This window comes from Papaver somniferum, chromosome 1 (genome assembly GCF_003573695.1).
Source record: "Papaver somniferum cultivar HN1 chromosome 1, ASM357369v1, whole genome shotgun sequence".
Lineage (NCBI taxonomy): Eukaryota > Viridiplantae > Streptophyta > Magnoliopsida > Ranunculales > Papaveraceae > Papaver > Papaver somniferum.
Genome location: NC_039358.1, coordinates 232,204,973 through 232,230,479, shown reverse-complemented (window position 1 = coordinate 232,230,479; position 25,507 = coordinate 232,204,973). Strand labels below are relative to the sequence as shown.

Here is a 25,507-nt window from a genome sequence, read left to right as displayed (position 1 = left end):
AGATGCATAATCCGTCATGTAGACATTTTTAATAATTTCATATAACTATGGGTGTCACGAAAATAATTATGGGTGTTACGGTACCAAAAATTAATTGTGGGCTTGACTATAAGAATATTTTTTTTTTGGGTCTCCCCATAATTTCCCTTGCCAAAACCATTCATGGAAAATATTTTTGGGTGCCGCGGGTCGTTTCGGAACACCTACAAAGCCCATCGTCGTAATAGCCTGTTTATAGCCTTGGAATAATGCGAATAGCCTCATTCCTTTCTCGTTAAAAAACCTAGGCTCTAAAAACTCCTTTCTTGCAAACCTAGAAACGCATGTCATTAGTTGCAATGGCTGAAAGGGCAGTAGGAGGACGAGCGATTGGGATTGATTTAGGAACGACATACTCATGTGTAGCAGTATGGCAGCATGATCATGTAGAGATTATTGCTAATGATCAAGGAAATCGCACAACACCTTCTTATGTTGCTTTTAATGATACTCAACGCATGATTGGTGAGGCTGCTAAGAATCAAGTTGCCGTAAACCCTACCAACACAGTCTTTGGTAAGCAAGCTTTTCCACACCATAATTCGGTTTTCCTGTATATCTTGCTTATTCTTTATCTTTGGTAAAGGAGAGGTTGGAATGGTGTTGTTAATTAGTTTCAGAAAAACATGAGGTGCATGGGAGTTTACATTCCCTCCAAGTCTGTCTGGACATACATCTGAACTATATATTGTGGTTGGCCGCAAAGAACTATGGTTTTCTTATGTGTTCTAAAGATTTTTCACAAAAGGTTTGTAATTAAATTGTCTAGTTTGGCATTAACGTGTATTCATGACGCTACCGTGTCATAGAACCAATTCCGTTTTCTCGTTGATTGATTACCTCTTTTTGTGTTTTCTCGTTAATTGGGATTAATGAGCTCATTGAGATCGTTTTCTAAATCTGGCTTTCTGTTCTGTAGATGCGAAACGTTTGATTGGTAGGAAAATCAGTGATAGCTTTGTTCAGAGTGATATAACTCTATGGCCCTTCAAAGTAATTGCTGGCGCAGACGAGAAACCCATGATTCAAGTTAACTACAAGGGCAAGGATGTACAGTTTTCAGCTGAGGAAATCTCATCCATGGTTCTCACTAAGATGCGAGAAACTGCAGAAAATTATCTTGGTTCAACAGTTAAAAACGCTGTTATCACAGTCCCTGCTTACTTTAATGATTCTCAGCGTCAGGCTACTAGGGATGCTGGTACCATCGCTGGCCTTAATGTAATGCGGATTATCAGTGAACCAACAGCTGCTGCAATTGCTTACGGTCTTGATAAGAGGGCAACCAATGTAGGTGCAAAGAATGTTCTTATTTTTGATCTTGGCGGCGGAACTTTTGATGTTTCGATACTCACCACTAAAGAGGGTACCATTGAAGTTCAGGCTACAGCTGGAGATACCCATCTTGGAGGAGAGGATTTTGATAATAGAATGTTAAGTCATTTTGTTCAGGAGTTTAGGAGGAAGCAGAAGAAGGATATTAGTGGAAACCCAAGGGCTCTTAGGAGGGTGAGAACTGCATGCGAGAGGGCAAAGAGGACCCTGTCATCTACTCCACTGACAACCATTGATATTGATGCTTTGTATGAAGGAATCGATTTTCACGCATCCATCACTCGTGCGAAATTTGAAGAGCTAAACATGGATTTGTTCATGAAATGCCTGGAACCCGTTCAGAGATGTTTAACGGATGCTAAGATGGACAAGAGCGCTGTTCATGATGTTGTCCTCGTTGGTGGTTCCACTAGAATTCCAAAGGTTCAATCTCTATTACAAGATTTTTTCAATGGGAAGGAACTTTGCAAGAGCATCAACCCTGATGAAGCTGTGGCTTATGGTGCCGCCGTGCAAGCTGCTATTTTGAGTGGTGAAGGAAATGAGAAGGTGCAGGACTTAGTGTTGCTGGATGTAACCCCTCTTTCTCTTGGTATTGAAGCAGATGGAGGTGTTATGAGTATTATTATCCCAAGGAATACCCCAATTCCCGCCAAGAAGGAAAAAGTGTTCACCACTGCAAAGGACAACCAAACTGGTGTTAGTATTAAGGTGTATGAGGGTGAGAGAACTCAAACCAGTTTCAATAACTTGTTGGGTGAGTTTGCGTTGAATGGAATTCCTCCAGCACCCCGCGGTGTTCCTAAGATCACAGAATGCATCGAAATTGACGCAGACGGTATATTAACCGTGTCTGCTAGGGACAACACATCATGGAGCAATAATAAGATTACAATTACAAATAACAAGGGGAGGTTGTCGAAGGCCGAGATTGAGAGGTTGGTCCACGAGGCAGAAAAATACAAGTCAGAAGATTTGGAACACATGAAGAAGGTGAAGTCGAGGAACACCTTCGAGAATTATGCATATGATATGAGGAACACAATCGATAATATGGGAGAGAAGCTAGCATTTGACTTAAAGAAGAAGATTGAGGACGCAATCAAGGATGCCATTCAATGGTTGGATAGCAATGAAGTAGGTGAAATAGACGATATTAACGAGAAGATGAAGCAGTTGGAGAATGTATGCAATCCTATCCTAAATAAGAGGCACAAGCTGGGAAGATCTGGTGTCGAGGAAATAGACTTGAATTCTTCTCCTTTTTTCTGACTGCATTTTTTATATATGACAGACTTGGTTAAAGTTTAGGATATCGGTTAATATCTTTTGTGAATCAGCCAGTAGTCCATAAGTCTAGAGCATATAGCATATGCTCATTTTATGCGCACTTCTGTAAAGTTTAACGTGAAAACTCCATTGCCTAGTGGGTACTCATAGTCATAATGGACATTTGAAAGACCAAATTGGTGGTTAAATTTCTCATCGTGATAGTTCCTTAATGACCAATGCAAATTACTCATAGTTGAACTTGATTTCATTTCAATTTGAATTTAGTTTGAAATTATATATATGCTGCGAGCTTTTGTAGTTTTTAGGAAAATTTGACGCTGGAACACTTGATAATTCAGCCATAGTTATGATAAAGTTGAGAGAAAGAGTGATGAGATGAAGGGTTTGTACGTCAGTACGTGTATTTATAGTTTGCCAACTAGGAACAAAATTCATTCTTTGCAAGTCAAAGATTGCTTTCCAAGACTATGCAATTAGTCCCTGGTACTTTGGAAATAGAAACCGTCCTGTAGGAATTACCAATAGGTACTATTATAGTGATACTAGTTAGTGGCAGGTCCATCTACTAAAGCCCAGTAACTAGAGTCCATAATAAAAAGAAAACATAAAAATGGACCCAATTTTTTAATCCCAGGTCATGTACACGTGCGGGACAAATCATGTGAAATTTTCAAATACCTAAACTACCCTTCCAATCCTACATATATTTAAGCAGCCTATTTCAAAGTTTCTAAAAAAAATACCAGCGAATTCAGATCCGGTTTCTGCTCTCTTTCTTCTTCTCGCTTTCGTACTAGGGTTTCTGAAGATTTTTTTATTGATTTTAACAGGTATGTTGCTTAATCTTTTCTATTTTCTTCTTTCTGCTTCAGTTTCATGGAGATCGGTTGTGTTCTGTTTGTTTTTTATGAATCTTGTTCGTATTTATTCAGTTATTTGGTTAGATTGTTAAGTTTTTAGCTTATTTTATCTTTCGATTTGATTATCTTTATGTTTTCTTTTCAAAATCAGATTTGTTTTCACTTTCAGATCGTATTATCTAGCAGTACATATATGATATACTCATTGTTTCTGCTACAGTTTTTGAATCATGTTTAAGATTTGAATTTTGGATCATGGAGATCGGTTGTGTTCTGTTTGTTTTTTATAAATCTTGTTCGTATTTATTCAGTTATTTTGTTAGATTGTTAAGTTTTTAGCTTATTTTAGCTTTCGATTTGATTATCTTTCTGTTTTCTTTTCAAAATCAGTTTTGTTTTCACTTTCATATCGTATTATCCAGCAGTACATATATGACATACTCATTTTTTCTGCTACAGTTTTTGAATCATGTTTAAGATTTGAATTTTGGATCATGGAGATCGGTTGTGTTCTGTTTGTTTTTTATGAATCTTGTTCGTATTTATTCAGTTATTTGGTTAGATTGTTAATTTTTTAGCTTATTTTAGCTTTCGATTTGATTATCTTTCTGTTTTCCTTTCAAAATCAGGTTTTTTTTCACTTTCAGATCGTATTATCCAGCAGTACATATATGACATACTCATTGTTTCTGCTCTTAGATTATGTTTCTTGCTTAGATCTCTCACTTTTTTTAGTTTGACCCATCAGTACGTATGTGAAATACCGTATTGCGTGCTTCGATTCTGCTGTTTCTCCTAGATTCTTAATTATTCTTTGTCATGCAGTTGATTTTGTAGTTCATGAATCTGCAGTACATATATGGCATACTCATAAAAACTGCTCTTGGAATCTGTTTCTTGCATAGATCTCTCACTTTTTTTAGTTTGACCCATCAGTACGTATGTGAAATACTGTATTTTAATACTGTTACATCTTTGTCACATTTGCAGGTTCAAAACATGTCTGATGCAGAGTGTTCCAATCCAAATACCTACTTCTATGCATACATTTATTATAAGCATCATCATTTTGCTCACCTGGTTACTTTTCAGTCTAGTATTGATGACCTGAAATTTCTTATTTGTGAAAACTGGAGAACCTTGAACCCTTCTGAGATTATCATCACTTATGTTAAGAATGGTGTCAAAGTGCCTGTGATTGCTGACTTTCAACTTCATGGTCTCGCTGCCTTGCATTTTTCAAAGAAATCGGCGTTCTTTGAGCTGCATGTGGATTTTCTTTCTGCTGGTGGATGTAGTTCCTCTACATTCAGCGACGTCGACAACAATTCAGAACTGATTAGGGAAGATAGAGATAGTTATGTAACTGATGGAAAAGAAATTGTTAAACCTCTTCTGTCCGATGGGTGGGAGAATGTTTTTGATGATCCGAACAAGCTTTTTCGTGGTGGTGTTGATGCTGTTCGGTTGGCCTGTCAAAAGTATTGTTTGAAGACTGGGTATCGCGTAACAAAGGTGAAGAATAATCGTGAAAGGTTCACAATGAAATGCAGTAAAGTCCCATGCACTTGGATGATCCATGCAGTTGCTATTGATTCTACTTGCGATGTTTTTAGGATAAAAAAGTATGTTGGGAGGCACACTTGTGGAGCTGGTATGAATTTGAGAAGTCCTAAAGTATCGAAAAAGCTGGTACACAACCTTATTCATGATCATGTGATGCACAACCCACTTATCAAGCCTCGCGAAATTGAAGATTATATAAAAGTTGGTGCTGGTGTTAATATCAAATATCACCATTCATATCATGGTTTGGAACGGTAACACCATGAAATTTTTGGGAATGATGTAAAGTCTTACTCTGATCTGGTTTGGTGGGTGAATTCATTGAAAGAAACAAATCCTGGATCTTATGTGGATTTTCAGTTTAACGATGCAATTCAGACATTTGAAAGGTTATTCATTGCAATAGGCGCTTGTATTTAAAGTTATAGACTTTGTCGACCAATGATTTTTGTTGATGCAACTTTTCTGACCGGGAGATTTAGAGGTACCCTTATGGATGCTACTTGTCTGAATGAGAATCAAGGAAAGTGCTCTTTGTTACGTTTTAATTGTTATTGTTTACAAGTTATTCACTTCTTTTAATCGTTGGAACTTTTTGAGTATACCATTTATGTACTGAAAATTTATTGTGTCTAACACACATTAATTCATATATGTAAGCATAAGACCTTTTTTTGAGTACAATATGTCTATTATGTATTGGAAATTCTTAGTCTATTTTCTAGTACATAATATATGTTACGTCTATTAATATAGCAACATATTTAGTGACAGTATATAAAATATGTACTGTTTGTTTTTTGCAGGTTTTTATCCGCTAGCCTATCACCTTTATGTCTGATCGTCATGAAGGATTGTTGAGGGATATTCCTAAACACTTTCCTACTTCCCATCATGGCTATTGTTACTACCACTTGCAAGGAAACTTACCAATCAGGAAATTGGACGAGAAGTACAAAGAAGTTATGGCTTGTTTCAAAAAAGCAACTTATGCTCTCACACCAGCAAGATATGAAGAAGCACTAATGGAAATGGAGTTAATGGGAAGGCCTGGGGTTGTTGAGTATTTCCGCAATATGCCTAGGGAACATTGGTCCAGCGCGTTCTTCACTGGATGTAGATTTGGTCAGACTACATCAAGCGTTGCTGAGTCCTTCAATAATTGGATTCGGAAAGACAAGAGGTTGCCTGCCTGCGCCCTCGTTGACATGATCAGGTTTGTGTGTTTTTTTTTGTTGTTGTTTTCTTTGTTTTTGGTTCATTTTTTTTTGTTCAAAATTTATTACAGGTGTTCTTTTTGTTTCATTCATAGGTTACGCGTTATGGAGTTGATGAATGAACGTCGCGAAATGAGTCTTTTGATGGACCCAGAGAAGCTCACTCATACCTACGAGGCGTTACTTAAGAACATATTCAAATTGGTCGAGTTTGGAATGTTACTCAGTCATCTGCGTATGAGTATGAGATTCATTCGCCTAGGTTAGCTTTATCCCATAAAACAACTTTTACTGTACTATAGCATACATGTAGGAGTGAATCATATGTTTTGTTTTTTTGTATTTGTTTGCAGTGTTGCATATATGTACTTCTTTTAAGTTATTTGTGCTGAAAAGCTTTTTAAGCATCTGCAGGTCTCACACTGTTGATCTGCTGAACAAGACTTGCACCTGCCAAAGATGGCATTTTTATGGTTTTCCATGCTCTCATGCTACAGCAGTTATTTCTGCCAAGGGTGATCGATACGTAGATTATATCGAAGACTACTTCAAAGTTACAAATTTTCAGCAGCTGTATTCAATTGCTATCAGACCAATCCCCTACTACAACAGGCCAGAGAAGTATCTTCCAGAGGATACTATTTTTCCACCCCATCCACGAGTTCCACCAGGTAGGCCAAAGGGAAATCGTATCAAGAATGCATGGGAGAAAGCTAGGAAGTCCGTCCGTTGTTCCAACTGCAAGAAGAAAACTCACCACAACAAAGCAACGTGCACTGTCATTCCTTCATACCTATGAGTTTTAGATTTTCAGTTCTCCCTTATTAGTTCTATTGGTCACAATGCAGATTCTGTTTTGCGCATCATTTTAAACACTTTTGTTCGCTTTTTTTAGAGTGATAAAATTATGTACTGTTTGATATCTTTCTGGGACAAGGTACTTTGTGATCATTTAAGACTCTTTTAATGGTACTTTGTACTGCATTATCCACTTTCAATATTATTGGTTTTTCAGGTTGATTTCCAAGTTTGTTCAAGACTTTCTGAGCACAACTATTATGTAATGTGTGTTCAATTAAGACACACCAAACAAAGAGACCAGCTCTGAGATTCATGTTCTCTCCCATCATGATTAAAAAATTTAGAGAGTCATATTCTTCAATTGAATCTAATAGCTGGTCTATGTTACATAAGACACACCAAAACACTTCATACTATGGACTTTTACCATCCAACATGTCAACATTTTTATAAAGCCAAACAACCGTACATAGATTAAACACAAACACCATAGTTTCAAGAACAATTGTTATCAAAATAAATAAGAATAATTACTACACTTTGATATTGTCTAAAACAAACTAGCAAACTCTGAATATGTTCTCTATGATAACTTCTACTATGCAGTCCTAATTCATATAAGCACCGTCTTAAAAACCTTTTGGAGCATGAATATTCCAGCTCTCCTCAGGAGGAGATGTTGCTGAGAGTATTTCGCATGCTAAATAGATCCTCTTCTTATGCATTTTGTCCTTTAGTTATTCTGGGACTCCCAAGCTCATTCGCACTCCATCAATTACTTCCTCATTTGCAACTTTCTTCATGATGTGCATGATATATATTGCATAATCTGGATAGTCTCCCTGTTGAGGTGTTGGGTAACTAATCATCTTTACTCTGTGTACAAGTGGAAGGTGCAGGCTCGACAAGCGTTCATTAATTTCTAACAAGCAGTATTCTGCCATAAGATTAGCATTATCAAGACACTCGTTTTTGGATACAGCTTCCCAAGTGTTGTAGTGGAAGAATTCGACTTTCTAGCATTCATACACAAGAAGCGTCCAATGCACATTTTGGTGTGACATTGGAATAATAATCTTCCTGGTTCCTTCCTCCATATTCCTGATGGGTAAGAAGACAGCAGTGTTTGCTGCTACTTGATGTATTGGGTCACTTAAATAAAACTGAAAAGGTAGAAAAAAGAAGAATTAAATTTATCAGTGTAGTAAATATGTACTGAAAATTATAGTGTAAAACACATATATGAAAGCATAATATTTGTTACAACATTAAAAAAAAAATTGTTTTGTTTTAGTTTCGCAGATATGATATTCAAATTCTCAATATATAAAACAAATAAGCATGAATTCGGATTCAATGTAAAACAGTATCAGAGATATGCACTGCACTTTACAAAGACATGATGCATGTTGTTTATAGAGATAAATTGGAAAACATACCCAGCCTGTTGGATCAATGTGGAGTACTGGAATGTACTTTCTCTGTCCATTCACCGGTTGCTCATTATGATATGCTTTTTTCAGTTGGTATTTCCAGTAATTTATAAGATCTCCCTCTAAAGCCCTGTTATGTAGCAGATCTTCAAATGTCTCTGCAGATAATATGTGATGACCAATCACAGCAGGAGCTTACCAAGCACTGTTGCTGCAAATTCAAATAATCCAAATCAATTATAAGTTTGATTCTAAACGAAGTACATAAAGTTTTGTTAAAATGAAAGGGACCTATCCAAGAGAGACTCACATTCATGTAGCTTTGTCAAAAAAAGGAGAGAGAAGCGCTCTTTGTTGTGAACTCAAATCCTTATAGAACGGAGATTTCCTTAGGCTCAACAACTTGCGTGCATTCTTCACTTTTTTAGTAAGTTCTTGCAGATTTGGATCACCTTTAGCTTTTATCTTTCTCACATTCTCGCCATCCTTTTTCTGAACTTTCTCTGTTGGGAAATCTTTTTCAACTGGGTTTTCAGTTCTGGACTTTCTTTTTCTCCTTTTAGGTCCCAACAGTCCTTTGCCACTAGCAAACTCAGGATCAACTCTTTTCTGCGGGTGGCTCCGAGTTACTGGTTTCTGATGGGTGTATGTGATTTTTGGAGTAAGTTTCTTCTCCTTGGCTGAGATAGTCGGCTTTTTCTTCTCCTTGTCCATGACTGACGTAGTCGACTTCGCTATTGGTTTGACTTCATTACTCTTTGTAGCCAGCCTATCTTCGAGTCTCTTGGCAAGTGTTACGTCATCTTCCTCTGATGTTTGAGTAACTCCAAGTTCGTTATCCTTCAATATACCATAAACGTAAAAAAAACAAATGAGAGACTAAAAAAGCAAAAAAAAAAAATGAACAGAATAGAACATATGTATTGTCGGATTCTTTTTAGTACATAAGTTATGTACTTTTAGTTTCAATGAGTACATAACATATGTACTGTTGGGTTTTCAATGTTACTGAATACATGTAACATAAGTGGTCCATTAAGTATTGATAAAGTTGTTACTTTTCACTTTTTTGGTAATTTTAATTACCTTCTGTAGCTCAGAAAGAAGTTGGAGAGTCTCAGCATATGCATTAGCTTTTTCGGCGCTCATATTCTTCTTTAGTCGAGCTTCCTCTGCCTTTTCAGCATCTAAAACTGGATACTTCTGTTTGAGAATCGGCAGCATTAGTACATATGCTAAAAGCATCATTAAAAACAAAACATAAATTCATTAAACAGAAGTAAATTTAGGTACTTACAAGACTCTCTAATTGTTTAGTAGGCTGTTGCTTTCAGTCATTCATCATTTTCTTCTTCCTTTCTACTTCATTGAATGGAATGGGATCCCAAGGTTTCCTTGTTCCCTGCATTTGAAACAAATCATACTACGAACTATTTGACCAAAAATTGATATACGTATTGTTGGTTATATGTATCAGAAGGATATATGTACTAGGTTTATAACATGTTCATACTTATTGTTCAGGTTGCTGAAGATCAGCTTTCATACGAGCTTGTTCAGCTGTAGCTAAAACAATTGCAGAGGCTTCAATAAGTGTAGGTGCAGTATCGATTTGAGCTTGCTCATCCGAGGGATCCGTTTGAGCTTGATCTGATGATCCTCTAGCAACTGGAGCTTCATTATGCGCAGGCGCAGCTGCAAGATGGATTTGAGGTGGATCCTGTGCACCTAGATCAATTGCAGGCTGCTGCACCTCTTCTCCATTTTGATCACTTGGTCCTAAACCCAAGTCAAAAGTTGGTCTTGAAACTTGTGATGGAGGATCCAGATCTTTAGCATAAAATTTGTCGAAGATTTGAGAAGATTGCATTTTTTTCAAGCTTGGTAAACTACCAGTCGACGGGTACTCCAGACTAAGAATTCCTAAGGATGGATAAGGATCTCCCATAATTTCAGCTTGTAGATATTTTGAGTACTCATCAGTATAAATACCCTTACCATGGATGGCCAGGTCAATCAGTTTCTCCATCGGCACGGTATGCAGTTCTTTGAGACTCGGCAGCTCACAAACCAAAGGCATAAAATGCATATTCGGCAACATTTCTTCAAGCGATGCACCCTACATAAATGCAATGCCAAACCGTATTATTTTATAGGATGACAAAGTATAAAATTGAACTAACTATTGTAACGTTCAATTCGCTCACCTGTCTATCTCTAAGAGAACCAATTTCTACTTCAATATTACCCAGAACTTGTGTAGCTGCTGTTTGTTGGAGTTCAGCCTTTTCAGTCTGTTATTCAACATAAGGTGATATGTTTTTAATCAGTATTGCAGATATGTACTTGTATGTTTTTTCATTATAGTAGATATGTACTGACAAGTTTTAGTTTTTTACAAACTAAACTAATACTAGAAAGAATATAACTTACCTGTGATGGTTCTGGCATGCTCTTTTCCTCTTGCAGCTCTTTCACCTTTCGCTCCAAATCAGATCTAGCCCAAATTTTAAACTGTGAAACTTCAATATCGAATTGTGTGGGATTTTATTCAGAGCTCCTCATAAGAGGCATTGTTGGAGTAGTTGCTGATGGAATGGTGTCATTCAAATCATCATGCCCTTCTTCAGAGCTACTGCTAGATTCTTCTTCAGAGCTACTGCTAGATTCTTCTTTTCCCGAGTTGGTTGTGGAGGTGGGTAAGCTCTGTGATATATATCATTCAAAAGCTCTTCTAGGATACTCACATCAATGGGGAGGCCGTCCTCTTTCCTGCTCTGTAACTCACCCCATTTTTCTGCAATTGTTAGCCTCAAATTTTCATTCTTTACTTCCAAATCCTCGAACTTTTCTTTCCAATCTACTGTCAATGGCACCTCTTCAACTGGAAGCCTTTTAGCAATTTCATTCAACATTTCTTTTTCATACATAGTATATTCATCCTTAAATTCTTTAGAGAACTGGAAAAGTACATATAACACACACATATAACCAGTTTTTGTATCAGTATAACATATATGTACTCAAATAAATAGTGCATATGACACACACACAATCATTTTGGTCAATCAGAAAACTGCTTTTTTGATACTGTCCTATCTAAAACAAATCATTTAATATGTATGAAAACATAAATAATTATACTTAAATTCATCAACTTTAATCAGTTTTTTAGATATGTACTGGTGCATCATTGTTTCCTAAACCAAAACTACAAGAAGCATAATGAAATAAAACTTATCTTTTCTTAGGGACTTACTGTGCATTGGGAAGCCTCCATATCCTTTAGAAACTCAACATATATTTCTTTGATGTTCCACCTTGCCGCTCTTGGAAGGTATCGATCATCTGGTAACGTCACTGGTTTCACCAAGTGAGTATGCTTCGTATACAACAACTATGACAAAATAACATCAATAGAATCAAATACAGAAACTTAAATGACAGTAGAGTAAATATGTACTTGGAAAAAAAAGCTTGTACTAGATGATCGATACCAACAAATAGACGACACAACCAGTGATGTCCTCGGGAGTGTTGTATTTATGATTGATTTTCTTCTCTAAGAAACTATGTATCAGGTCAGGCCAAGATACATTCTTTGACTTCTCGAGATCATCAACTAAACCAAAGTACTTTTCTTTGAGTTTATGAGCATCTTTTGTTGTAAAAAACAAAGTAATACACATAAACAAGCATAATAGCTTAACCATATCTTCAATTTTTTGTTCAGTTTCTACTCTTGGTATCCTGTACTCCATATCTTCATCATCTTCACTATCGGGTACTTGTTCATCACTGTCTTCGCCACCTTCAGATTCAGAATTCTTGATTCCAGTACGCTTGAACAGTTTCAAGATGGCATCTTGTAGCATTGGTCTTGTAACCGTGTTGCTATCACCAAAGTATCTAATGTAGAATGGTTTCTGCCTCCATCCACCACCTGCCATCAAAAAGGTGTCATCATTTCTTCTTCCTGCCATTCTTGGCATTCCAAACATTACACCCATTTTTTCTGGTGTCAACGTGATAATGTGTGTTTCACCTCTTCTAACAAACTCAAATGCGAGCTCATTCTTGACTCGACCTCTTTTGTAACACTTCAAGTACTTTTTCACTGCAACTTCCAACTTTTCCCAATGACTTTCTGAGTACTTAGTGTGCCAGAACATCAAAAACATCTGTCCATCAGAAGATTCGGCTATCTTTTCCAATGTGTCTTCACTCAAAGTATATTTACTCGCCTTCATTCTGGAAACCAGGCTATGTAATGCTGTGAAACCAGACCTATACAACTTCCTAACATATTTTGGCACAACCTTACCTGCAAAATTTAATTGGTTTTATTTCAGTATAACATTTATGGACTACACATTCATCATCTCAGAAACACAATCAATCACTATTGGCCTTATGTGCTTCATACCCAAAGATCATTATCATATAAACAAAGAAACTGATGAATTTAGAGTACATAAACACTACAATGTATCGGTTTTTTAGTTATGTACTGCCAATTATGTGCCAGAAACACAAACAGTGGTAAATAGACACATAAACAATGTTACCCATTCACTACTGGACTTATGTACTGCCAAAAAACAGCCTAATTAAGAAAAAACCTCAGTATTTGATATATGTACTGGTGGCTCTATGTATCAGAAATAAAATGAAACACATTGCATATCACTTTTGATTCTTATTCTACAGTTTTATAGTTATGTACTGCCAATTCTAAGTGCTAGAAACACAAAGTAGAAGTTGCATGTAAACTCTGATGGGTTTTCATAAATTTTTAATCAGTACTTCAAATATGTACTGGTGGATCTATGTCCCAGAAACACAAAAAACATATTGAAAGTGTTAGAAATAGTACCTTTTTTCTGAATTGGTGCGTTGTTACTCGGTTTCTTCGTTTTCTTTTTATTACATCTGGAGATTCATCGTCCGATGAACTTTTTGAAGTTTTTTTCTTCGATTTCGGTGTTTCAACCTTTTTACTCTTTTTCCTCTTTGATTTTCGTCTTGAAATTCTAGATTCGTCTTCTGATGTTCTAGGAGCAGTGCTATCATCCATTATTGCTTCTTCTTCTTGGATTATTCTTGTGATTTTTCTTGTTTTAAGCATTATCGGAAGAGAATATAGGTTTTAGGGTTTTTCTCTATTCTTGTGAATCAGAATCGTTGTGTGCAAACTATTCTCTGAATGATTTTTGAGATCTGTTGTCTCAAAAATCTCCAAATGAATTTGGGTTTCTATTCTCTCTGTGAAGAGAAAATTTTTTCTCTTTGAAAATATCTGAATGTGAAGTCTAAAAACCGCAAGAAGGTGGTTGTACGGGAGAGAAACCGAAAGAAGGTGGTTCATTTCACACGTGAGTAGTGCTGGGGTAAGCTGGTCATTTTACTATTTTCAAATAATTATGGACCTAATGATAAGTCTAAAAACCGGTTGGACCCTACTATAACTAACTTAATGGGCTTAGGACCAACTAGCAAATTTTCCTTTTAAAATATCTTAACTTAGGGCCTGTTATTTGTTGCGGACAAAAGAATGAAAAACCAAGTTTAAAATTGTCATATCTCCTTTCCCAGAAAATAATGCAACGGCCATAGAATTCAAGAAAAAGAATAGCAAAAAAGGCGATGTCCCTGTAATAGAGTGATAAAGTCATATGGAGAGATTGAGAACTGGTCGAGGTTAGTAATATGCCATGTCCAATAATTCCCTTGAGGTACCGAAGGATACGATGGCCAGTATGAATATGAGTTGTTCTGGGATGTTGCGTAAACTGACTCAAATAATTGACTGAGTAGGTGATGTCTGGACGAGTTACAATGAGATATAACAAACGAACAATGAGACAACGAAAAGAGCTTGGATCAGTTAATTCCTTACCATTTGTAAGAAGTAACTTGAGATGTATATCCATGGGATAAGGTAAAATGTGAGCCCATGTAAGGCCAGAGTCCTTAAGGATATCAAGGACATATTACCTTTAGAAGATAGAGAAACTTCAATGCCAAAAAAATACTGTAAACGACCAAGATCTTTGATCAAAAAATGCGAACAAAAATTTAGGTAGTACTCTAATGATATATGCAAAGAGAGTTATCACGAAAAGATTTGTAAAAACCTTTGGGTAGCAAAACTGAAGAGAATTTCTCAAACCATTGTCGAGAGGCTTGCTTAAGGCCATAGAAAGATTTTTTGAGTTTGAAAACTGAGATTCACCTTTAATTGCTAAACCAGGAGTATCTTCATATAAATTTATTCGTAGAGGTCCCCTTGAAGAAACACATTGTTGACATCCAGTTGATGGAGAGACCACCCTTTGATAGTTGTAACAGACAGTAAGACGCGAATAATGACCAACTTAGCCACTGATGAAAAGGTTTTATACTAATCAATTCCTACATGTTGAGTGTAATCCTTGGATACAAGACGATCCTTGTATCGCTCAATAGTACCATCAACGGCGAACTTAATTTTTAAAACCCATTTACAACCAATGGTTATCTTACCAGGTAGTAAATCAACTACAATCCAAGTATTGTTTGCTTCTAAAGTAATGATTTCCTTGGACATGGATGATCTCCATATAGCGCATTTTCTTTCCTGAGATAATGTTTTAGGTTCTTCAATGGGAATAACTAAAGGTATAAATGCTTTATGGGATGAATTGAATTTGTAAAAAGATAAATAATTAGTCATTGGATAAATTGAAGTTGATTTTCATTCAACATCATAACAATTATAATCCTTTAAATATCAAGGTGGATTTCGAATACGAGACGAACGAGAATCTGTTGTGGGTAAGACAGTCTTCAGTTACGGAACTGTCGGATTAAGTTTTTGCAGTTCAGATGAAGAAGAAAGATTATTCTTGGTTTGGGGTGATTGTCCTGGAGAAGCTACATCCGATGGATTGTTGGTGGTGTCTGAATATTTTAAGTGAGATGTAAGACTCATGGAACTACATGGAGTAGCAGATGGTAGTGAAGAGGAATGACCTGAACTGATGTCTGGGTTTGAGTGTTCATAGTGGGGTTGTGAACAAGAGATAGGAGACTGAGTAGAACTTGAGATTTTACAGTATGGTGATACACAAGGGATAAAATATGCAGTCATGGTGATTATACTTAGACTGTTATACTGGTATAGGGATAGACAAGGGTTGAGAAGAAGATAAACCATGAAAAAGGAAACATGTTTTGATGAAGCAATACTCATGATATGTAGGAAGACTTTGTTTCATGGTGATCAACTGTGTAACCCTTTTGTCCTTCAGAGTATCCAATAAACATGTCAGGCTTGGCACGTCGATCAAACTTGTGAGAAATTTTGGTGTTTCTTCTAACATCTCATGTGGTGATTTATGCCGGTGTAGGATGTTTGTTGATTAAATACATAGCAGCCAAAATACATTCTGTTAGAGCATTGCTCGGTCAAACTCGCATGCGTTGCTATCTCAAGCATGTTTGTCAATGTTAGTGATCAAAACTATAAGTCTTGATTTCTAGCCTATATAGTTAAAGGTCTCGGACTAGGATAAAAAGTGTAGTTGAGCTCAATATTCCATGGAAATCATTATACAAGACGAAGGACTACTTAAGGAACTGATGGATCTTCATCGACTAAAAGGTATGTGGAGACTTGAACTTATCTATCACTCAAAAGTCTATCTATTTTATCTCCTACTCTTGAGACAAAATTCGTGTTGATGTATAGACTTTCATTATACATATTTGCTATTTCGAGCCGAGTTTAACTCGCCTATCTATTTCTCAAAATATGTGTTGGTAAGCTTTCGCTTTAGCCAAATTCATCTTTACCTAGTGACAAAAGTCATGTTATGTTTCAATCACTTTGGAAATTGCTCTGACAAAAAATGGTCTGTGAATAACGACAGTATAACGTCCTTGAAATGAGAGTTTAGATTACATAACCATTTGTAGGCTATAAGCGTTGTTGTGGAAACACATATATGTATAAGTCCTTATTTCTTGAACCAAAGTTTGTGGAAACGGAATGTGGCGTGAGCCAAGTCCGCGAACCGGCGGAAGTTCTCGACCCGAGAATTTCTGCTGGAGTTTGTGAACTCCTTCCGTGAGCTTAAGTCCACGAACCCAGTCCGCGAACTTGAGTAGGTTATATCTAAAATCGGTTGTTCTTGAACTCATGTTTATATAAACTAAGGAATTCTTTTGCAAACCGTGGCTATAAAGTTCACGAACCGGTTCGAGTGAATCAAACCGTTTTTGCTTCGATTGTGTCTTGTGTAATTACATAAGATCTAAGCGATTGAACAACTCTCTAACTAGTTCATTTAAGTCATTTGGACTAGTTATGGTGAGAATATGGTGGATATGAAAGTGATCATATGGATAACCATTTGGTTAACTATGGTTGAACCGACAAATGTTAATGTTTGGGAACAGTTACATAAACCCAAAATTGAACATTTCATTTGTGTGTAATAAGCTAAGTTTTCGATCAAAAGGTTGAGAAATATTATCTTGAATCTAATCAGGTTTTCATCTAACGGTGAATATTGAATGCTTTGTTACCAATCTAACAATGATTGCAAACCCTGATTTGAAAGACTATATAAAGGAGAACTCTAGCAACTGAGAAACCTAATCCCCACACCTTACATGTGATACTAGTTGTGCTAAGCTAGAGTCGATTCTCCTTTAACCTTTAGTTTCTTCTTCTAAACCAGGTTAACGACTTAAAGACTTCATTGGGATTGGAAAACCAGACCGATACTATTTTCTTGTAGTTGTGTGACCTGATCTTGCTGTTTCTATTGTTACGAGTACGATTGTAATAATTGACCCGAGATTTTGTATCTCCGATAGGCAAGATAGAAAAGTAATCACAAACACTTCGTCTCATCGTTTGTGATTCCACAATATCTTTTTTCACTACGTCGATTAAGATTATTGTGAGGTGATTGATAATACTAGTCTGTTCTTCGGGAATATAAGACCGGTTTATCAATTGGTTCTTGTTCACCTTGATTTATCAAAAGACAGAACAAAACTCATAGGTATATTCGTGGGAGACGGATTTATCTATCACCGTAGACTTTTTGTGTGATACAGATTTGTTGATTAAAGTCTTCGACTTTGGATCGTAGCAACTCTTAGTTTTGGGTGAGATCATCTAAGGGAATCAAGTACGTAGAATCCTGCTGGGATCAGAGGCGTAGGAGCATAATTGTACCTTGGATCAGTGTAAGATTGATTGGGGTTCAACTACAGTCCAGAACGAAGTTAGTTTGGAGTAGGCTAGTGTCTGTAGCGGCTTAATACAGTGTATGTTCAATCTGGACTAGGTCCCGGGGTTTTTCTGCATTTGCGGTTTCCTCGTTAACAAAATTATGGTGTCTATGTTATTTCTTTTCCACATTATATTTTGTTATATAATTGAAATATCACAGGTTGTGTGTTGTTCAATCAATTAGAATACCCGACCTTTTGATTGTTGATTTAAATTGATTGACACTTGGATATTGGTCTTTGGTACCATCAAAGTTATCTCTCTAGTATTTGATAAAGACTCGCAGATTTCTATTTGCTTGAGTATATATATCAAATCGAGAGATTGAGATATAAACTCTTAGATATACTTTTTATCTAGATTGAGTGTGACTGTCTAGTTGATTCTCTAGAAAGTATATTGGAGTTTATCCATACAGATTGCTAAGCAAAATATTGGGTGTGGTTGTTGTACCCCCGCTTTTTCAATTGGTATCAGAGCAGGAAAACGCGTTTAAGACCTTACAAGTTTGTGTTTGTAGCGATCTAAGGATGGACGATAGTATCCCTGATAAACGCGTCACCATAAATAAAGGCTCTGTCTTGTCTAATTCTATTAAATAGAAAGATTCCTCGATCTCGAATATAGACGAACCATGTGTTCAAACTCGACAGACAGGTTCCGACATGTGTTATCACGATTACCCTTCAAAAGAGTGTTTCTCTCTAAATGAACGGGAAATAGCTGAAGAGAGTGAACTAATGATAAGTTTTGTTAAAGTTCAAGCTAATCAGTTGAAACAACATGACGAAATTCTTCTTGGGGAAATAAGAGACTACAACTCCATAAACTCTGAAGCTTTTCTTTTTCTTAAGGCTTGTCTTGAAAGAGATATATTGGAAATCAAACATCGCTTGAACAAGCTCTCAATTCAAGGATGTTTCAGGAAGTTCTCTAGACCATATTCATCATCCACAATTGTGACTGTGGAAGATCCAGAAAAAAAAATCAAGGTCTGTTTCTCGTGGAAAATATGTGCCTATACCCTCTTGTCAAAAATGGTGCACATTACATGAAGGAAGGAAATCTCCATAGAACGTTAAGATAATACTTTCTAACATACAGAAAGTATGTCCCTTTTGTGATTCAAGAGGACCGATCAGGCAAATGAGTAACTCTAGGTTGAGTAACAATTCCCTTGTTCATCCTCAACCCACCTTTGATATAATATTCAAATGAATAACTGACATTCGTATGTCTAAAGCAATTGGTTTCAAAACTCACCCTGTGTATCCTACCAGGAAAGTCAGTTCTATGAGTTCCTTAAATGATCTGACTCAGAACAAATGTCTTAACAATCTGAGAGAAGATCATAATTGTTCCATCTTCAAAAGGGGAGTTAATAATACATTTGATGTGAACAAGGTATCAGGAAGAATCCGACCTACTTCAGGTAAGAATCAATTCTCTGAGCCATGTTTTTGTAAGGATGAATTTTATGCTTACCTTTCACATCATAATGGTTTTCCTCCAACATTTCGTAAGGAAAAAGTCAATCAATGGCAATGTCCATTTAATGAGCCAATCGCTCATACTTGTGTTAAATAATCACAAGGTTGATATCTCACTTGTGAAAATCCTAACTAAGTTAGAATTTGCCTAGGTATACTTTTGTGAAGTGTCACTGATTATCTATCTAATCTCTTATCGTTTTTAGATGGATCATCATGTAGCACCTTTACATAAGTATTTGTTGTAAGTCTGTCCTTTTTTTTTCGTTTTTCTCTGGGTGCTATGCCTCATTTCCTTTTTTTTTGTTTTGAAAAATAAAAGCATGGGTTTTTCCAATCAGCAAAGTGATGTTTCCAAACATTCCTTTTGGAATAAGTTTATGGACCCCCTTCTTACGGGTATACGTATGGTGTTTGGGTTCTCTCATAAACCAATCCTAGTAACCCTAAGTCTCTCGAAACTTGTTTATATACCTATCCTATTGATATGAATTCTCACTCTAGGCTTTTTGTTATCAATGGCTTCTCCCTCCTGCTCTTGGGATTTACCTGAAGACTTTGTTGATAATGCGGTATATTTCGAATTCGATAAAGAGAAGGGAACTTTTGTTGAAGTTGAAGGATCTTTTCCTCAATATCCTGATTCCTATTCAGATATTGAGGAGGTTGAAGAGATCTCGTCTGATGTAGTTCTTGAATTCCTAAAGAACTTTGAGGATGCAAAACAGCAACTTGTTGATACAATAAAAGTGTCTTGATGTGGTAAGAACTGAGTTGAAAAAGGTTAATTCAGACCTTGTTCTCATAAAGACTCGTGTTAAAGAACTTCCCAACAAGGATATTCCTCCCAACGTTGCAGAGGATGTTGTCGTTCACAAGCTTGAAAACCTCAAGACTCATGAGAATCCAGAACCGTGTGCTTGACTTCAGTTTGTGTCCGGGTTGGGTATAAGAATTTATCTTATTTGTCTAGTAAATCTTCTATTTTTCTTTTTTTTATTAGAAGAATAACTAGAGTTTGGAATAGCCATTATTGTGATTACAATAGCTATGTCAAACGTTTTCATTTTCATGTTTTTATATTTATTGGTTTAAATTCTATTTCTGCTTGGAAGATGATTTTTGCAGTATTAATCTTTATGATTTTATATATTTCAATTGTTTATGGGATTTGTATGTTTACTTCCGTGAACTTGACTATCCCATATCTTGTCAAAAGTAAAGTTCGTATGTCGATATTCACATGTTGATAAAAGAATTAATAAACTTTTGACAAATACAAAAGTTAAGCCTATATTGTCAATTATTGATGGAAGATAGGTTAAATCTTTTGTTTACAAGGATTATGTCTATTGAATGTCGTTATGATGGAAAATAGAATGAATCCTTGTGTATTCCGCAATAACTGATCTTCCTTGATCCATATTTTATGTATTACTGTGAGGCTCCGTAAAGTGTCTTATGTTTAGCATTAAAAAACCAAGTTGATTAGTTTTGATTATCTATGTTGTTGTTCCATGAGGTACTTTATGTTGAGCATATTCAACTAAATTAATCATCTTGTTTGGTTATTTAGTTGTTGCTCCGTAAGTTTTCTTATGTCAAGCATGACCAATTAAATTGATTACTATTGTGATTAGTTTGGTTGTGTATTTCGATTAGATTAATTATGGGTTCTCTTGTGATAAATCTAATTGTATATTTTTTAAGTCTCCATAAGTTCACTTATGTTGAGCATTTTCAATTAAATTAATCATGGGTTCTCTTGTGGTTAATTTAATTGAATATTTTGGATTCAAATTCATACTTGTATGTGATTTGTTATGTCCAAAGAAATCATTCTTTTCTTTTGAAATTAAGGTCGCTCTTGTTGTTCTTTCGGGAATGACATTTAATGGGGGAAGTTCTTTTGAACTTGCGCTTAATTGCCAAATCTTTATGGGGAGTGCGGCTGTGGAATATTATAGGGGTTATCTTGTATCTTTATAAACTCCTTGATGAATTCATTTAGCTTCGGCTTTATGATTGCATCTAAACAAGATGATATATTTTTGCTTTCTTTTGGTCAAGAAATGTCTCTTTCGGAAATTTCATTAGGATCCCGTTCTTGTACCTTTGACAATTTTATTGACAAAAAGGGGGATAATTAATATGTAGTTCACATTACAAATACATATGGTTTTCGGATCGTTATGTAAGTGGGAGTGGTTTCCATGTGAGATGGAGTATTGACTAAGGGGGAGTGATACATATCATCATTGTATTTGTAGGATCAGAATTTCGCAGCAATAATGCTTCAACGAAATTATCAACAACACAAAACAACACAACAACGTCGCAGAACAATTTCAGAAATGACATAATAAACGACGTCAGCTAAAATCATGAGAAAAATGTGATGGTCCTGCGAAAATAAGAGAGTTTGCGAGATTAACATTTGTAAGGTTGCGAGAATGTCGCAAGTCATATCCGAAAATAAAGGACAGATTAGCTGTCATCCACTATGTAATTTCCTATAAATAGCCGTTCAGTGGTAAAGGAAAGGGGGATCTCTTATCTGAATGGGAAGCAAGTAAATAGGAGAGAGAAAATCCACAACAGTAGTTATTCTTGATTCCTTTATCTTTTCTTGTAAGATTGTTCAAAGATTGATCAATAAAATTAAGATTGTTAATCTAAATTGAGTTGAATGTTAATGAAATCTTATGAGGGGTGTATTGTAGGATTTCCTGCAACTACATAATGGCGCTAGAAACAGGGAGAGATTGAAGATTATTCTATAAAAAATTGAAGATTAATATTGAGATTTGTGAAGATTTGGAGTGATTGATTAAGAATTTTACATAATCTCTTGCAATTCGTTAACATTGAAGAAATGGCTAGAAGAAGAAATATATCTGAACAACCAACTACTGTTAGAAGAAGCAAGAGAATTGCTGGAAAAGAAAGAACTGAAATGGGAGAATCTACTAGAATGAGAAATAATGGAGAAAATCAAATTCAACCACCAGTTCAACAAACACTAGTACAAGGAAGGAATATAGATTATGATAGGGTGAGTATACACACTTGGCAATCAAATTCAGCAGAAGAAGTAGAAGAAGAGCAGCAAACCCGAAACCGTAGACAGGTAGAGAGAAATCAAAAAGCAGATGAAGGAATAATTCATGGAGATGAGGAAATTGGAGCGTTAGAAATGTTGAGACGAAGAATACATGAAGAAAGAAGAGCTGAGGCAGAAGAACGTGCAAATCTAACAAGGAAAAATCACGAATTGAGGATGGAAAATATGAGATTACGGAGTAGAAGATTGAGAAGTATTACAAAATCATATTCAAGATCGACTAGAAGAGAGATGAGGAGAAACTCACCCACAACTAATGCTGGAAATAATATTCGAGAAGAAATATCAAATCCTAATGAAGAACATCGCGAAGATAGAGAAAGGACTGATGATCGTTACGTTCTAAAAAATGAAACTTTTGATGATAGGAAAAATGATAGAAATCAAGAGAATGGACAACGTCAGGGACGAAATAATCAAGATGGCGAAGGAAATCAAGAGGAAGAAAGGAGGATTTTACATGAGAGAGAAGTTCAAAGAAATCAACAAACGATTGAAGAAGAAATTGAAAGACATTACGCTGAACAAGCACGTTTAATTTGCGAACGTGAAAGATTGAGAGCGGAAATGGAAGAACAAGAGCTTCAGGAAACAATTCGCCAGAACAATCACGACAATCGAGAAAGAAGACGAACACAAAATCGGAATGACGGTAATATCAATGAAGAGTATGATAGAGTACAGGGATGGATGAAAGACAGCGAATGGAATTGATGAGAAATGAACAAAATCATGGAGGGTAAAATGAGAGACATTATCATATGCGAATTCAAGATAGAGATGAGGAAGAGAATCGCAGAAGAAGACGAGATGCGGATGATGAAGAAGAAATGCAAAATTTCGCGAGAGAAGAAATACATGAACGTAAAAGAAGGGAGGCGAAATTAGAAAGACCAACGGATCAATATTCAGGTGTAAATAAACAAATCTTGAAAGAATTAGAAGAAATGAGAGGAATGCTAATAATAGAGGAGAGGTAGGCAGAAGACAGTTAGATGAAGCTATAGAAGAAGCTGCGAAAACTCCATTTACCAGGGAAGTACAACTAGGAAGAATACCTCCGAAATGCAATTTTCCCGTATTAACCAGCATTTTTGATGGAACAACTTGTGCAATTCAACACATTAAAGCCTACGTGAGGTGCATGTTGCAATGGGAAAATCATGATGTCGTATTATGCAAATATTTTGCATCCAGCTTAATAGGGGAGGCGTAAAAATGGTTTGAAGGACTACCAAAGAATACAATAACATCATTCAATCATTTGCAGACTACATTCCTAGGGGAATATATAAGTAATAATTCTTCGCGACCTGGTATTGAAGACGTGTTTGGATTAAAACAAAGGATTGGCGAAAGTTTGAAGCACCTAACTAAAAGATGGAGGACTATGTGTAGCGAAATGGCTGGCCGTGTGGATGAGAGATATCTTAACTTATCATTTATCAATGCTATGTTTGCAACCAACCTATTGTATATCCAAATTTTCAGAGTCAAGAATACGATCACAATGACTGAATTGCGAGAACTTCAGGAAGAATATATTTCTCTAGAGGAAAGGCATAATGAAATGGAATCATACCCAGTTGCGAACACCAGTTCACAAATAGAGAATGAAAGCTTATTACCCAAACTAATAAACACAGTTGCGAGCACTTCGCAAATACAACAAGAGAAGGTGACGGACAACAATCAACAGAAACTGGTGGCTATGGGAAGCCGAGATCAAGAGGAGTATGAAAGAGAAAGAAATTTCTATAATCGTGGTGGAAATAACAAGATTCAAAGACTCGATCAACCGCAAGAAACTTATGGAGGTCAAAGACAAAACTATAATAGAGGGCAAGGAGGTCACAATGTAGTATGGGAAGAAATCAAGATGTCACCTTTAAATGCAAGTGTGGATAAAATATGGGAATCTATAATTTTGATGGAGAATATACTAACACCATGGAACATGGGAACGGAACCACCTCCAAACCACAAAAGTCATGAGTTATGTTCTTATCATCATTTTCATGGGCACACTACAAATGATTGCAGAAATATAAAAATAATTATTCTGAGAATGATAAATCAAGGAAAACTAAAACACTTTTTGGTAGGGCACCCACAATCTCAACCATTGCCACCACCACCAGAGCATCACAAAGTAAACACGATGAAAAAGAAGGAAACATTCTTCATAGAAGTTGGTGCAAAAGCAAAGAATCTATTCTGTCACTCTATCGTACATTCATACAAGACAATTGAAGATTTTCATGACAATGTTTTGAGTAGAGTGTTCGCAAGGGATAATGATAGAAGAGAAATTATGAATATTGCGAAAATCTCGCCACTAGAGGAATGGCAGAAACAGATTATTTCTTTCACCGCAGAAGAAATCCCCGAAGGTGAATAGGTACATGATAATCCATTGGTAGTAAAATTAGAGATTAATCCAAAACCGAAAGAAGATGAGGATGATGAAGATGAAGATTCATGGGGAATTAATAGGATTCTAATCGATACTGGAAGCTCTGTGAACATCTTATTTTATCGTACTTATAAAACTATGGGAGGAAGAGATGATGATCTTATACCATCAACATATAAGATATATGGTTTTAATGGTACTGCCAACAAGCCTAAAGGGGAGGTTACTATGCGAATTCCATTGAAGGGAATATCTTCTGAAATCCTGTTCTGTGTCGTTGACGTAGAATCACCCACAATGCATTAATTGGTCGACCTTGGCTACATGGGATTCTAGATGTAGCTTCAACTTTCCACCAGTCCATCAAATTCCCTCACGCCAGCGGTGTAGGAATCATAAAGGGAGATTGGGTTGAAGGAAAGAGGTGTTACGAAACTGAGGTAGAATCCTGCGAAGGAAGAGAAAACAACAAGGAAAGTTGGCGACACAAAATCAAAGAGACACAAAGAAGTGAGAGATTGATGGTGGATGCAATCGGACGAAAATAAGAAGAGATGTTGCGAAACTAATGCTAGTTCAGAATAAAAAATGGTGAAAATACCACTACCAAGGAAGCAGTAGCAGAAAATAACAAAGAAGCATAG

General features: G+C 36.1%; 1 protein-coding gene across 1 annotated transcript; it reads left to right on the top strand.

The window, feature by feature from the left end:
• Positions 1-338: 338 nt before the first annotated feature.
• On the top strand, positions 339-2,646 carry LOC113272271 (heat shock cognate 70 kDa protein-like). The gene is made up of 2 exons (XM_026522137.1): positions 339-555; positions 959-2,646. The coding sequence occupies exons 1-2, from the start codon at positions 339-341 to the stop codon at positions 2,644-2,646; spliced, it is 1,905 nt and encodes a 634-aa protein (XP_026377922.1).
• Positions 2,647-25,507: the final 22,861 nt, after the last annotated feature.

Excerpts from the sequence above, each read along its gene's own strand:
- LOC113272271 (XM_026522137.1), top strand. The coding sequence starts at position 339 with ATGGCTGAAAGGGCAGTAGGAGGACGAGCGATTGGGATTGATTTAGGA. Across the intron at positions 556-958 it reads CCCTACCAACACAGTCTTTG|ATGCGAAACGTTTGATTGGT; the intron begins GTAAGCAAGCTT and ends TCTGTTCTGTAG.